Here is a 12,541-nt window from a genome sequence, read left to right as displayed (position 1 = left end):
CCAAAACGATGAAACAAAAGCACATACTTTCAGTTTAAAATAAAATAAAAGCACATACTTTAAATAGAATGCACACGACTGCATATAAACACAAACTATTTTATTCAGTTCCACAAAACAAAAATCCTACTATTACAACATCCAGACAGACTTAAAAAACAAGGAAACAGGAAGCAACATTGCCTTAGCTGTTGGTGGCAGGATCAAACTAACTGCATCTTGCCAACTGCTTGGCCTTCCTTTCTTGCAGACCAAGAGCTGAGAGTCTCTTAGTATTGCTTTGTGATCACTTTAAGCTACCAAAAGCAAAAACCTGAAACTTTTCCAAAGCTGAAAACCATGGGCGGTGACATGTGCAACCTCTCCTATTTGTGCCTGTCAAGTGTGCGTTGGCTCTGATGAACTGGCACTATTACATTCCACTCCCACACCTCAGTCTACTGCCATTATATTCCCCTACACTATTTCATGCTCCCTCCCACACCTTTCTATCTCCGCCGGCTCTCTGAGCTCTGCTGATGAAGGGCATGAACAGACCAACATCTCAGCGTCATATACGTCTCTACCACAAAAAATGCCCATGGACTAACTTTTGATTTTAATCTATAGCGCCTATATTATTTGGGGCCAAAGTCAAGCAGCAGTCAGTGGGGGGAGGATGTAGCTGTTTGAGAAGCTATTAGCAGACTAAAAGGATATCAATAGTGAATAGAGGCTCAGGGACTTTTAATCACTCTGCCATTCTTTGTTCTTTATATATCAGGCTGACACTATATATTAATGTCTAATTTACAGGCACTGTTATTGGGGAGGCTGGAGTTACTGCTAAGTGTCAGAACACAGTCACTGTATATACAGCCCTATTTGAATTGCTGGTGTTTATTGGCCCAGTAAATGACAAGGCTGTGAAGACAGGTTGTTGAATACACAGTGCTTATGCAAAATAGCAGATGCAGTGCTAGTGGATCTATCTAGAAGTTCTTACACAGCCTTAGGAGGATATAACAAATAGAAAGCTGCAGATTACTCTCTGTGGGAGGGGAGCATCCCTGGAGTTTAAAATGAGGGATTTGACTTCTCAGAGAGCGTGCTCACTATACCAGCTAGAAGGTTAAAACTGCTTATTGTACTGCCGGTGTGGATTGAAAAGGGTTTGTGGACATGTGCGGCCAAAATGAAGCTTTTTAGCATATTAGGGTTTTAGTTGGACAGGCGTTTTTGGAATACACCAAATTCCTCTGACAAGCACTGAAAACAAGTGATTCTCACTGAGAAGCTTATCGAAATGTACAAAAGAAACTGGCAGATTTAATTAAACACAGTCGAGTTATCTAAAAAAAAAAGCTGTGATTCAGTTTAATTTTTCCAGATCTTGGATCGTGTTTAATGGGTGGGCTAATTTTCATCAAACCAGTCAGGGGTCAGGGGTGATGCTAGCTGCCAATGTTTTGACAGTGTACTCATGTAGCAGATTAATGTTACACGTCAGCTCGGTGCTCAGTGTCTCACTCTGACTGACAGCTCTCTGGGGACCTGCAGCCAATGATTCCTCCTAAGGAGACATTAGTAAAGACCATAATGATGAAAAACATGTATATTAGGACAGTGCAGTTTTCAGGTCCCTGCACAAGCTGCACAGTGTTTTTAATGAGACATATTCAGTTGGCTTATTTATTGCTCGTTTCTACTGGGGTTTGAACATAGCCAAATAAGTATACTATACGACACACAATAAACAAAGGTCTACCCTTGGGTGTAATTCCCTAATTTTAACAATGATGCAAGACACACTTGTGTCAAAAATACTATAAATAGCTACAAATGCAATGCACATGTAACTGGCTCTATCTTGCAAACAATGTCAATGTATTCTATGACGCAATCTGAATGCCAACATATTTAAAGAGTTTCGGTATTCAGACCCGATGTCACCCCTTTTGTTCAAAGAAGGAACTCAATTACTGTTGTGAGGCTTTCAAAGTGTTTGTGCAGTCTTCAGGAGTTTAAAGATTTATTATTTGCCCAATTATTACCCTGATATTAAAACAAATGTAGTCTAGGGGAGAGGCAGCAGAGAGGGCATAAATCTTACTCATGCAAATTTGAAAGCTTATGCTAAACTTAATGCAGGGTTTTAGAGCTTTGCTACTGCATGCTTCACACAGTTTTTTGTGTATGAAAACACAACAGGAAAAAAAACACAATTCTTTGATGGCTGTGACTCTACAAAGCATGCCTTATCTTCAGAAATGCACAAAGCCAGCTGAGAGGTTTGTGAAGCCCTCAAATCATCCCCTGGCCCTTCTGTTCCTACCTTTACATCATTTCCCCTCCCTGTTTCTCGCTTCTAAACTTAATTAAAAAAGGACAAGATGAATTGTCTTTGAGATGGGGGAGGTGTGAGTTTTAATCATTATCACACTTTTCGACAGTCTCCACGCCATCTGATACTCTGTCTACTTGTGTTAATTAACGTGTAACGACGCTGATGTGAGTGTTTCAACTGCTTTTCTTAAAAACCTCTAAGGGGGATCTCCAGTTTTTAAAACAGGTCAGCTGCAGTGAATGGAGCTGTGCTCATCACTTTTGTTCTGAGTCCTTTAACTTGTCAAGTGCTGCGACCTTCAGAAAGTTTTATGTGTCCTGACAGCATTATTTTTCACATCAAATATGCAGAACAACCAGCTTCTGACACACTGTAGCTCTGTGTGTGTGCTTATCCACTCATGCACATGCTCTTTTGGATATGCAGAGAGGCTCTCTTGTTCTCAGTAAGGGCTCCCCCAACATCTGGACCTGTATGTCCTGTATGCCCTGCAGCAGTGTTTCAATAAAAGTTTGTTTCAGATGCAAACATGCACAAACATTGACTGCACTCTATCCTCTGCTGTAAGAAGAAGGGAGGACTGGGGAGAGCAAAGCGAAGCTCGGCTGTGGAAAACCAGCTTTCAAGTCATTTCTGTTTCCAGAGTTGTACCGGTCGGCCTCAGGGCCCGATGTGATAGATGCTGCTCTCATCCTCTCGAGCTTATCGCTACCCCTCACTCACTTTTATCCAAATCCCTTCCTTTCTCTGCCAAATCGCCTGTCTCTCTTTGCTTACCTCCATCTTCCTGCCCATTGCTATTCATTGCTTCCTGCGACTCCATTTCTGGTTCACTATATTATGTTTATGTGGTGCCCCTTTCAATTTCTTTATCTCCGATATCCATTACAGTGGACCCATCCCACTCCTCCTATCTCACTGTGCGATGATTGCACAAATGCATTTATAGGAATTGTGTATTGTCTGCCACTTTGGCACCTTTCTGCTATTTGAAAAATCAATTACCTATCCAATAAAACATTAAACAGTAAAAGCAGCTCTGTGCTCTGCTCTGTTAGTGCCTAACTGCGCTACATCGTTTAAAATCACTCGGATGAGAACTAAAAACACTGGAGGCATAACAAAGCCGAGAGGATGATGCTGCCTTTGTAGATTTCATTGCCTGACCCCTCCAGGGCAGGATAACCAAATCCTAGCAGGTAAATGCCATCACGAGCTATCCACTGACAGACTTGGGAGGTGATCTCTCACTACACTCATTCACATAGAAGAACCAAGTGTAGAGACACTGAAGCGAGTAATTATGAATAAGGAGAAAGAGTGGTTGAACAGTGGAAGCGAGGAAGAGGATGGAGCGAGGAGGGAGATGGTATGGTCGAGCGGCTGAGAGCTGATATTGCATGCCTTATCAGTCACCTCCAGGTCTTTGCTTATTATAAAGAGAGGCAAAGTCAGAGTCGAATGTAAGGTAAAAGTGAGTGTGTGGGCCAAGCAGTCCTCTTGTTGTGGGGACCTAAATGTGTTGACATAGTCACATTATGGGGTCGGGGCTTCCTTATAGAAACTGAAAGCAAGTCCTTATGACATTTAAATAAATAGATTGACTATCAGACACAAGGTTAGGATTTTGTTAAGCTAAGGTTAGACAAGCAGAAGATTATGATTTAGGGTCGAGGAAATCGGCACGAAATTAATACATTAATACAACAAAATGTCCTCTAAAGTGATGAATTGATTGTGAATGTCTGTGTGCAAATGGAAAAGAGATCCCAAGAGTCAAACCACAGCGATACTTTCACTCCTTCAGAAGTAGTGTGCGAAAAATGGAACTGATCTTCCTTGATCCTTTTCTGGGGTCAAAAGAAGAAGAGCTCACAACTTTTTAGCACTTACACTTTACGTAAGGCTACAGTACACAAGCCTCAAGGAGCAAATATGAGCAAGAGAACATTTAGGTTACTTGCTCTCCATGCACACAAATATTACCATAAAACCTGTGCTGACACGAAGTCTTGAGGGAATACAACAACATACCCAAACAGACTTAGGTTAGAAGTTGGTGCGCAGACACATTTCTGTGAAATCCAAAAACTCGCAAACTAGATAGCTGAAAATGTAAGCTTTTTGGGCGGAGTTTCCTGCGATAAGGAAAGGGTAAAACTTGGCACTCCATCACCTGCAGACAGTTTAGACGTAGATGCATTCTGAGAAACCACTCCGTCAACCATTGCAGCAGTTATAATAGAATTGCTTCTAGGCAGAACACTTTCTCTCTGTAGTTAATGGAGCCAAATAATTGCACTCAGGACCATCAAAATTCCCAGTCATGTGTCACTTGATAGATCTTCACTGAGCCCATATTGATGCAGTTGAACATTTTATGACATAATGTAACAGAGCTGTAAAAGATTAATGCTTTCTAATGCATTTGGAAACAAACAAACAAAAAAATCATCTACCATTAGGTTTTCTGTTTGATCATTGCAACTCTCCATACAGTGTGAAGTAATGCTTTCTGAGGTCTAATGCTTCAGAAGCCAAAACTACAGCCAGCAGGATTCTTCCAGCAAGTAGTGGAGTTGGTATTGTTCACTTGTCAACAAGGAAATGGAGTGCAGTGGACACAGATATCGATCAATATTTCTGCACCACAATACAGTGCTATTCAGCATTCTGTGCCTTTGCATTGAGTTGTGGAGGACAGGCTTGTAATTACAGATAGACTGCCTTTTCGCTCTGTCTCTTTCATAACACAAGCAAGAAGAAATAATAGTAATGCATTCATTAATTCAGCTTCACAAAAGTGGGAAAAAAGTTGGCCAACTCCAGCTTATTAATTTTGACTTGAAAATAATAGTTTTTGAAGGAAAATTGGGCAGAATAATTAGCTTCAGCAGCTACTGCTTGTACTTTGTCAGCAGTGGCAGTTGAGGAAAAGCTGGACAAAACTTTTTGACGGCTGCTGTGCGACTGCTGCAGTGCTCCTCCCTGTTTAGTAGACATGTTTTGCCTCTTGAGTTTCAATCAAGTTTCTGCCTGACTCAGTCCTGGTAATAACAGTAGTGTGTAGTGGGCTATAGATGCTGATAGTTTTAACTTTCCACTTTACTTGTTTTTGTTTGTGTTACTTTTGACAGACTTTTGTTCTCAAAGTATAAATCAATATGACAACAGCATCCTGGCAGGACAGTTATATACTGATTTTTTATTTTATTTTTTCTAAAACATGAAAGAACACCTAACAGCAGGTCCACACTGGGTTTCCGGTGGTTATACGTGCATCAGGATTAGACTGCTGGCAGAAATCATAGGCTTGCCAGTGGAAGAACAAGTGAGGTGTTGACAGTAGCTGGCTGTCGTGCCAGGAAAATAAGAATGCCAGATATAAGTGCTACCTGACAGTGAATAAGGCATTCTGTACCAGAAGGCATCATTCTCACTATCAGGGATCATCCTGCTACTACCTGAATTACACTACAAGTCGACACATTGCCATCAAACATTACACTAATGATGCTGTGGTGTGTGTCTCTCTGTTAAATAAAGGCACAGTGAGGTTTTTTTTTTCCAGTGTTGTGGGAATAAAATCACAGCAGCTTATGTCTTCTTTGGCATAAAGCTTAATCCGTCAGTGGTTTTGTTATAAAGCACAGACTGCAGAATATCTCTTAAGTGATGTCTCCAAAACATCAAGTTTTATGACATATTGAGTGACTAAACACTGCAGCTCTGCTATCCAGTTTAACAGCGAATCTACAAGCTTCCACGTGTTTGGAAATCTGCTGCAAAGTTTACTGCCAATATTTCTGATAAGGCAGAAATGTGCTTGGAATTAGTCTTGCATACAGAAAAAGTTATTAAGATTAATAATTGCTTTTTTTCATGAAGGACCAGCTTTAATGAGATTAGTATTGGTGGAGTAAGACTGAGAGAGAAAGGCTGAAATAAAGTGTGTCTCACTCTTGTGTTAATGATATTAAGGTTTTCTCCAAAAAAGTCATGGCTTTTACTGAGCTGAACAACTGCAGGAAAGAAACACATGCACAGTTGTAATCATGTGTGCATCCATGTGAAGGAATGTATTCAATGAAACACTGTATTGAAATTGATACGTGCATGGATGCAGGGGTGTTTCCAAAAGGGGGAAATGGGGTGGCATCAACCCCCTCGGTATACGATTAACTGCTCCAGTGCACACCCCGAATCAAAGCCGTTGGACTACATTTACTCTTTAAAAGCCACAACACCAAAAGATTACACGATTCCTTTAATGTACTTCATGTACTTTATTAAAGTACTTTCATGCTATGCTGCTTTCTGCTTTCACTCCATTATAATGTTGATGCGAATAATATACTTTGTAGTCCACAATACTTATTTTAAAGTTGTAGTTACTTATTATTTTGCAGATTAATTGCAATATTATAGTTCAAGCTCCCATGCAATAAGGTTATTAAATCTTCAACAGCTTCAACATTAAAGAGATAAACACATCAATAAATCAGTAATTATTATCCAACAAGTGTTACTGCACATAATGAGGTACATTTACTTTAGATACTTCGATATATTCTGAATTGCAGCTCCACTTTCCATATAACAAATCTGCAACAGGGCACAGGGTTTTTATCTTTCATCACTCTAAAAGGTTATTATAAATAGCACACAATTAGTCTGGGTAATTATGGTATGGGTAAAATTGATTGGTATTTGTTTGCTGCTATCATTTGATTTTTGACATTCCTATTATTTGATTCATGTGCAGTTCATAAGATAATTAAATAAACCTGGTGCTTGCATATCTTAGATGCAGTTCACACGTTTGCACATTACGCTCCAAAAACATTATGCACTCCACACTGTATATAAATGCCACTTGTTTTGCACATATTCAACTCTGTATATTTTATATATTTTATTATTATTATTATTATTATTATATTTTATTTTTTTACTATTTAATTTGTAAAAATGTGTATACACACACACACACACACACACACACACACGTAGGAAAATATTTAGTATACACATCCAGAAATGCATACACTATTATATATTGTACATATATTTATTAGTTTCAGGTTGGCCATTCTTGTATTTTGCTCGTTTGTGTTGTTGTGTTTGCACATCTCTGTTGCTTGTGGGGCTCGCACACAAGAATTTCACTCGCATGTGCTGTGCCAGTGTGCCTGCACATGTGATGTGACAATAAAAGTGATTTGATTTGATTTGATTTGATTTGAAAAATGCATCCATAATGAACATGAAACATATACATATATATTATAGATGAGCTTAGAACGTGCGTAAATATTATATGTAACACTGTGTATACATCATACATCTGTATGGAATCTATAACTGATATTCTTACATGTTTCTAATTTCACAATTCTTTGCTGAAGCTGTTTCATTTTCATGTGATTACAGAAACAAATCATGCTTTATTGTATTTTACCAGGAAAGGTGTGTGTTGAAGCTGCATAACCAGATAATCCTGTGTGTATGTTAGATTCTCAATGCCTCAGTAGATGTTCCATTTAGTAAAAAATTAAATTAAATAATAAAAAAAAACATTACCTGCTGTAGTCAAGCAAATCTCCTCGTCACTGTTGTCCTGACAGTTGTCCTGTCCATTACACAAGAAGCTGCGGTCCACACAACGGCCATTTCGACACTTAAAGCGAGCCTCCGAGCACACCAAGGGGTTCTCCGCTGTGGTCGAATCAGAGCAGAGGTAAAGGGTCAGCTGTTAGCTCAAACACCTTTACAGGGAAAAGTTTTCAGCTCAGATTGATCTGCTGTATCTGACAATTTGTTTAAAGTCAGGTAAATATTATATGGTGGCATTTTAGCAGAAGATATGAAACATTTAAGAACTATCGGCAAGTTTGTCTGGAGTTTGATAAAAATCAAAAATCAGTCATTTAAAAGAGAGGACAAAACCTTTTTAAAACATTCAAAGTCCTGCAGAGAACTACCATTCCTTTTTCAGTACGTTCTGGTTTTTGTCTTTGTTCAGGCCTCTGCAAAATGAGGCATAATTATCTTGTGAGAAGATCCAGACAATTACACAGTTGTGACGCAGTATGTGCTGGGAGCATAGAGCAAAGCTCCATTTAAATGGCTAGATTAGATTTGTGAGCATGGGGCCCTGCAGGCTAGAAACACTGCCTCTGACAATGGTGAGTGATTGGCTCGAATAACCTTCCCCACTGGGAAAGCGGCAAAGGGGTCATGTGAAAGCCAATTATACTCTAAAAAAACAAACAAATCTTGTACACCTACTACAACAACACTAGGGTAAAAGATGGACAACAATATTTACATTGTTAAAAAGATGTAAAACAGTAAAGATAAAATGATGCATAACCATGGAGTTATGAGCAATGCATAAAAATGATATTGTCAACACTATAATATACAGATGTGCAAAATTCAGTTATTGAGACACAGCAACTCTGCAGAACTTGGACTCTTTATAGAATAACTTTTCCCCTCTCAAAGTAGTGATGTAACTAAAAGTCTAGCAGGGATAGCTGTGCCAGATAGTGCTGTGTCCACTGAAGCTGATTGTGCCCACCATGTGCCACAGCATACTTCAGAAGACTCACAAAAATGGATCGCCACTCTTCTCCACTAAAAATACATGGGTTCACAGCTTTGATGGAAGTTTCACAGAGCAGATCACTCCAGACAGTAAAGTCAGCTTGGTATTTCATAACCCTGCTTTACCATAGTAGAGACACACCAAAGACAGCTTTAAGGCACATAGGTTGTGCGAATATGACAGACTTCAAAAACCCAGAAATGTGTTAAAAATGATCAGAAAGAATCAAACTTTTGACAACATAAATTTGTGGGAGTTTATTCTGCTGAGAATAAAGTGCAACTTCCACAGGACGTATCAGGAATCTCCTGCAAACCACTTTAAACTCAATAAGGCACCTGTACAGGTGGGATTAATCCTGGAAATGCAGTGCAACTTTCTACCAGTTCCTGTGCAGCTCATCCAGCTCCAGCACCCTTTCTCAAGAACATTTTTTCGCCAGAAAAGCCTATTTTGAAGTGAGAAGATGATTATAGCTTATTTATGACTGCAGGAGACACATACTGTCAGGAACTTTAGGGGGGAAAAAAGTGAAGTGAGATCTTGCAAAGTTACATAACTGAAAGTCTGAATAAACCGTGGGCTGGTACAGCAGTCAAGGTTTTAAAAACCTGTCAAGTGCTTGTAAAAAGTTGGACAGAGCAGACAAAAAGCACAGCTTCTGAAATGCTGCGTGGTTTGTTGAAGCCACATGGTGGAAACCTGTCTATAAAAACAGCTACATCAAGATGTGGAACTTAGTCAGAGAAGAATAAAACCTACAGGATAAAGTGAAGGTATTTAAATAGTGTGCACATGATCCAGATGTTAAACCTAACTAGATGGATTGCAGATTTAATACCTGGATTGCAAAGAGTATTACAACCCTGTATTCTTTAACAGATAAATCGACCCTGAAAAACTTACAAGCCCTCCAAGCAAAATTTCTACAGATATCTTCAGCTACGCTACTACTTTGACCAAACTATAAAAAACACATGCATAATGATGACTCAGTGATTAAAGAAATGTTAAGAGTAACTTCCTTAAGAACAGGGGCATTATATCAAGTTTATACAAAAAACCCCAACTTAATCCACAGAAAACAAAGCAAGAAATTTTGTAATCTCAAAAGAGGAATAGTCTAGCTGCTCTAAATTCTTATACATGGAGAGAATTTGGGTGGAAATGCCTAATAAGTTTTTTTTTATTACTCCAAGGCAGAAAGTTAATATTTCAACAGAGAAGTCCGAGTGTTGGAGGCTCTGTGGAAATCATGAAGCTAATCGTGGTTATCAAAGTAACATACCGTTCCAGTTCAATGTCTTTTTGTTGGGAAACACCGATTTTCATTTAAATAGAAATGTATATTTATTTGGTGTCCTGATATCAGCTGGTAGGAAAGCTCTAACCAGACACTTGTTACAACCAGACCTCCCCACAAAAGAGGAATAGATAGAGGTTGTTGGCAGCATACAGTACTGTGCAAAGGTTTTAGGTAGGTTTGAAAAAATGCTGTAAACAAAGAATGCTTTCAGAAATATAAATGACTGTTTATTGGCTTCAAATGTATTCTGCAGTTGGACAACGACCCCAAACATACAGCCAAAGTCATTAAGAACCATCTTCAGCATAAAGAAGAACAAGAAGTACTGGTAGTGATGGTATGGCCCCACGGAGCCCTGATCTCAACATCATCGAGTGTGTCTGGCAGTACATGGAGACAGAAGGATGTGAGGAAGCCTACATCCACAGAAGATCTGCGGTTAGTTCTCCAAGATGTCTGCCAGCTGACTTCCTTCAAAAACTGTGTGCAAGTGTACCTGGAAGAATTGATGCTGTTTTGAAGGGAAAGGGTGGTCACACCAAATATTGATTTGATTTAGATTTCTCTTTTGTTCATTCACTGCATTTTATTGATTGAAGAAAATAAAAGATTAACACTTTCATTTTTGAAAGCATTCTTTGTTTACAGCATTTTTCTCACCTTTGCACAGTGCTGTATATCTAATGGAAAAGATCCCATAATCACACAGATTACAGACGGAAAAGTTTGTCAACATTTAAACTGAATGGACTCTCCAGACGCATTAGACACAGACACTGGAAGGGCAGTCGCTCTGAATCTTCTAATTTGTCATACAGAGATGCATTTATATTATTATTGTAACTAACTGAAATTTTTGGGGTGTGGCAAATCGATTAAGCTTAAGCAAAAGTATTTTACAGTTTACTGCAGAAGCATATTTGTAGTTCAGACTAGAGATGGCACGATACCACTTTTTTATGTCCGATACCGATTCCGATATCATAAATTTGGATATCTGCCGATACCGATATGAATCCGATAGTGTTTTTTAATCAACAAAACTGTTTTTTTAAATATCTTGCTGCATTTTGTATAAGTTCATACTCAAGTTTAAAACAACAACTACACTAAAGCTATTCTGTTATACCTGTATGCAAAAAAAAAAAAATTTCATAGTTCAGCAATACTGATCAATCTAATAAACTTAAACCTACACCATCCTCCCTATTCTGGTATTTTAAAGAGTACTTAGCGTAAATATTAAGCAACCTAACTAATAGGGTTCCAACTCCCAGCAACAACAAAAATAAATAAATAAAAAATAGGGAACCACCCCTCACGCTCCACCTCATGATGCTTAATCGATGTAATCAACCTTAATTTGATGCAGTGTGAAAAAAAATGCACAGAAATCAATTATTTTTCAAGAAATATTAAATAGATTCAACATCTTTCTTCAACAAAATTGCAGACTGCACAGATGGTACCTTCCCAAAGGAAAAAGTACTATAGCTTACTAGGGTATATATATTAGACTTAATAGTCACTATATACAGTAATTGACTTCTATTCATTTTACATCAAATTAAAACTTTGGGTGTCAAATAATTATTTATTAAAAGCTAGACATTTTAAATGAGAATAAGAAAGCAAAGTATGTCTTTGTGCCCCCTTTCCCCTGTTAATGCCCTATCGGCCCCCCTGGCTAAACTTTGCTAGATCCGCCCCTGCTCAGTTACCAGCTGTCAGCTACGTAGAAAAAGATCCTGGAGTAGGAAGTAATATTAAATAAATTCTAACAACAGCTTATCAAGCTTAAACGTGCTGCTGTTGTTCAGCCACTGGTTTCCTCTTTCTGGTGCAAAGTGAGCCAAAAACAAACCAGAGAGACGGACTCGCGACAGAAAAGCCGATCAGATGATCATTAAGCAGTTTCATGATTGAAGTAGCAGGAGGAGAGGCAGTCGCTCCATATATCGTTTGTTAAGCTTAATGCAGGAATGCTTTACAAACATTCAGAGATGGACTTACACACTTGCTTTACTTCTCTCGGGGATAACTTTGTCGGAGATGAAATGCCGGGTTGCTAGCGAAGCTCCACATGCTATCCAGACCACCACAGGTCCCGCATGCCACAGCCGCTCTATCACGTGATGCATACTGCTCCGACGTGCTAACATTCTGAGGTGAGTTACGGCGCGTTGCAAGTTTTGTGAGGTGCTTTCGTGATATTTAACGGATCGGATTACATTTTTTATTTTTCTCCGATGTCCGATCCAGTAATTTAGGTCAGTATCGGACCGATACGTAATAT

General features: G+C 38.9%; 1 protein-coding gene across 4 annotated transcripts in view; it reads right to left on the bottom strand.

The window, feature by feature from the left end:
* Positions 1–12,541, bottom strand: part of ldlrad3 (low density lipoprotein receptor class A domain containing 3) — a 91,788-nt gene that overhangs the window by 27,079 nt on the left and 52,168 nt on the right. For all 4 annotated transcript variants that reach the window (XM_082539066.1, XM_082539065.1, XM_082539064.1 and 1 more), the window contains one exon: positions 7,910–8,044. In XM_082539066.1, coding sequence (XP_082395192.1) covers positions 7,910–8,044 — 135 coding nt within the window. The remainder of the gene's footprint in view (positions 1–7,909; positions 8,045–12,541) is intronic.

The sequence above is a fragment of the Aulonocara stuartgranti genome (assembly GCF_965226115.1).
Source record: "Aulonocara stuartgranti genome assembly, chromosome: 7".
Taxonomy (NCBI): domain Eukaryota; kingdom Metazoa; phylum Chordata; class Actinopteri; order Cichliformes; family Cichlidae; genus Aulonocara; species Aulonocara stuartgranti.
This window is presented reverse-complemented; position numbering and strand designations above follow the sequence as displayed.